Source organism: Oxyura jamaicensis, unplaced genomic scaffold, assembly GCF_011077185.1.
Source record: "Oxyura jamaicensis isolate SHBP4307 breed ruddy duck unplaced genomic scaffold, BPBGC_Ojam_1.0 oxyUn_random_OJ71656, whole genome shotgun sequence".
NCBI lineage: Eukaryota > Metazoa > Chordata > Aves > Anseriformes > Anatidae > Oxyura > Oxyura jamaicensis.
The window spans coordinates 10528-13933 of record NW_023310629.1 but is presented as its reverse complement, the minus strand read 5'-3'; the positions used below and the strand labels follow the sequence as shown (position 1 = coordinate 13933).

At 60.5% G+C, this 3406-nt stretch overlaps 1 protein-coding gene across 1 annotated transcript in view; it reads right to left on the bottom strand.

Annotated features, from left to right (window-relative positions):
• Window positions 1–2622: 2622 nt before the first annotated feature.
• Window positions 2623–3406, bottom strand: part of LOC118159692 (mucin-3B-like) — a 2960-nt gene continuing 2176 nt past the window's right edge. The window contains exons 7-8 of the mRNA XM_035314256.1: window positions 3098–3259; window positions 2623–2669 (exon numbers count right to left, since the gene is read on the bottom strand). Coding sequence (XP_035170147.1) covers window positions 3195–3259 — 65 coding nt within the window. The 3' untranslated portion in view covers window positions 2623–2669; window positions 3098–3194. The remainder of the gene's footprint in view (window positions 2670–3097; window positions 3260–3406) is intronic.

The window sequence follows — 3406 nt, the reverse complement described above, 5'->3', positions numbered from 1 at the left end:
GGGCAATCCCAATAAAAATTCTGTGCATCCCAATAAGAATTCTGCTGCTGCCTCCGGCCCCACACCAGCCGTGGTCACAGGGGATGTCGGGGCTGGGGTGGGAACCGGCCAACCACGGCCCCCCTGGGGCTGCAGCCACTGGGGTCCTTCTGGGTCCTTCTGGGGGGTCTCCACCAGCGCCGGGGGCCACCAGAACCCACAAATCCCCAGCCCCCAGTCCCAAATTTGGGTCAGATTCACCCCAAATCCCCCCAGCCCTACAGGTCCTGGCAGCTCCCTGGGCTTTGGCACCAGCAAAGCCTCATGGGAAGGTGACAGGGTTGGGGGATGTTGGGGATGGGGGATATGGTGGATGGAGATGGGGGGCACCAGGGTTAGGGATGGAGATGGGGGGCACCAGGGATGTGGGGACATCACTGATGGGGCTGGGGGACACCAGGGACATGGATGTGCTCCCAAATGTCCCCAAATGTCTCAAAAATGGACACAAATTGCACCAAAGTGGCCACGAAACACTCCTAAATGTCCCCAGATCTCCCCAAACGCCCCAAACCGGACCTGAAATGGCCCCAAAGTCGACCCCAAGACAGCCCTGGAATAGAAAAGCCCCAAAGTGCCCCAGAATGGCCCCAAAACAGCCTGAGGACTGGACCTGGAATTGACCTGAAAAAAAAAAAACAGCAGAAAATATCCTCAAATGGCTCCAAAACCCCCATATGGCCTCAAATGACCCTAGTGGCCCCAAATTGGACCTGGAATGAACCTGAAATACCCCCAGATTGACCTGGAATGGACCTGGAATAACCCAAAATGCCCCTGAACAGCCTCAAATAACTCAAACACCCCCAAACGGGACCTGAAATCCCCCCAAATGACCCCAAAACTGGACCTGGACCCCCAAAGACCCCCAAATGCCCCCAGACAGCTCAAAATACCCCCAAACACTCCGCAACGTCCCCAAAGTGCCCATTGTTGTTCCTTTCACCCACAGGTGCCAGCCTGATGGTGACGCCCTGTCCCGTGTCACCTTTCTCCCTTGTTTGGGGGGGTGGGGGTGGGGCAGCGTTGGGGAAGGTGTCACCCCCCACCCCCAAATACCCCCCGTGAACCCCCCCTCCCCAGCACCGTGGGGTGCTGTGGACATGGGTCGGGTGGTGGCACCCATGGGGGGGGCGCCCTTTGGCACGGGATGGTGGCACCGTGTCCTTGTCCCCACGGTTCCCACGGGGAGGGGTGGAGAGAACACGCAGGGCTCGCGTGCCAGCACGGGGGGAGGGAGTCTTTTTCCGCACCCCTGCTCGCTGCTAAAATTAGCTCCACTGTCACCTCGGTGTCACCCGTGACACCCTTAGGTGGCATTGACGTCAGCGGCTGAGGCGTGGGTGGGGGCAAAGTCCAGGAGGCTCCAAAACTGCCCCATAAGGGCGGGGGTGGGGGGGTGAGAAATGGTCCTGGTCTCCCCATGTGAGGTGGGGGACACAATGGGCCACGAGGTGGGGGTCCCTGGGGGTGGGGGGTTCCCCAGTGGACAGGGGGGTTCCCGTGGAATATGAGGTGGGGGTCCCAGGTGGGTGCTGTCCTGTGGGTGAGGGCCCCATGGGAAACAAGGATGGGGAGGGGGCCATGGAGGGGTGGGGTTATGGGTGTGGGGGTCCCGTGGGGTATTCAGGGGGGGTTCTCACAAGCTCTTCCTCACCCCCCCCAATCCATAGGGGATGTTTTCTGTGACGTAATGTCCCCAAAACCCCCAAATCTTTTTTTTTTTTTTTTTTTTTTTTTTTTTATAGGAATGCACCACCCCGAAATGCTGAGGTTGGAGGGGGGGTTTCCAGGGACCCCCACCCCTGCTCCACCCCCCTCTACTCTCCTCCCCTTTTTCCCCTTTTCCCCAAGGAACGCATGCTGGGATCATCCCAGTACAAACGAGTACAAACCAGTGCCACCAGTGACTTGGTAGTTATTTATTCAAATTGGAGGGGGTCCAGCCCTATGCGTGAGAGAGGAGGGGTCCTGGCCCTTAAAGGGAATGGGGGGGGGGGCACCCCGGAAATGATATCACGGCCCCCCAAGTGAGGTCATCACCAGGAGAGCAAAGCCAGGACCCGTTTGTGCAATCAGAGGTGGGGGCCAAATGAAGTGCTACAGGAAGGGTGGGGGTTGTGACCCTAAAAGAGAGGGTCATGACCCCCAACTTGAGGTCACGATGCCCCCCTCCCCCACAAGCAGGGGAGGTATTCCAAAGTGCTGTGCGGGTCCTGGGGCAGGGGGGGGGAGAGGCAGCATCCTGGTGCCCCCCCCCCTCCCTGCTCGGAGCTGCATGGTGATCCTCTGTGGCCTCTGCATTTGGACCCGGGGGGGGGGGGGTCACATGGTGAGGCTGTGAGTGGGGATGGGGTTCATGTTCCTCCCCTCACATGTCCCTCCACCTGTGACGCCCCCCCCGGGGGCGTGGGCGGACCCACTTGTACTGAGATGTCCACGGACTTCAGGCCAACCCACATCGTGTAATGGAGCTCCACGGGGGTGCCCCGGATGGGGGTCCCTCCAACCCCTCCCCCCTTTCACCCCATCGTACCTTCATTTTGGATGACTAAGTGCTCCTGGGGAGGCTCCAGTTTTCGTTCATTTCCTCATACCAGAGCTCCTTGTCATCCCTCAGGTCGCTGGAACTGGAATGGGATGGGACGCTGTGGGGCTGTGACCCGGGGGGGGGGGGGGTGGGCAGGAGGCACAGGGGGCGGGGGCAGGGGGCACCAGGGGGATCCAGGAGGCACCAGGAGGGCCAAGCCCCGACCCATTGGGGCCACCAGAGGTGGGGCCAAGCACCATGGATGGGTACACTTGAGGACCTCCACAGATGGAGACTCTACAACTGGAGAATCTTTGGGTGGAGGACATCCATGGGTGGAGGACGTCCATGGATGGAGGACATCCATGGATGGAAGATCTACTACGGATAGAGGATCTCAACCTCCGCCTGGGCTCTCCCATCCATCCACCTCTCCCCCACCCCACCACCCACCCACCCATCAGCCCTTCCTCCAGGTCCCCTCTTGTGCCGCCACCTCCTCCCTGCAATGCTGCAGGATCCCCCCACCTCTCAGATGACTTTGGCCTCTTGGCCCTGAAGAGGAGGATGGCGAGGACGAGGATGACCAAGCACAAGGCCGCCACAGCCACAGACAGGCCCACGGTTATTTTGCTGACCCGGCTCTTGCACCGATTGTCCTGGTACCAGTAGAGATTGGTCTCACGGCAGCTGTGGGGAAGAGCACGCTGTTGGTGGGGCCAAGACCCCATGGCAGGGCCCGTGGACTGGAGGTGGTCGCCTCCATGTTCACCATGGCATCCCCGCAGCCCTTACAAGCACTGGGGGCCTTCCAGGGTGAGCTGGCACTGCCCCTCG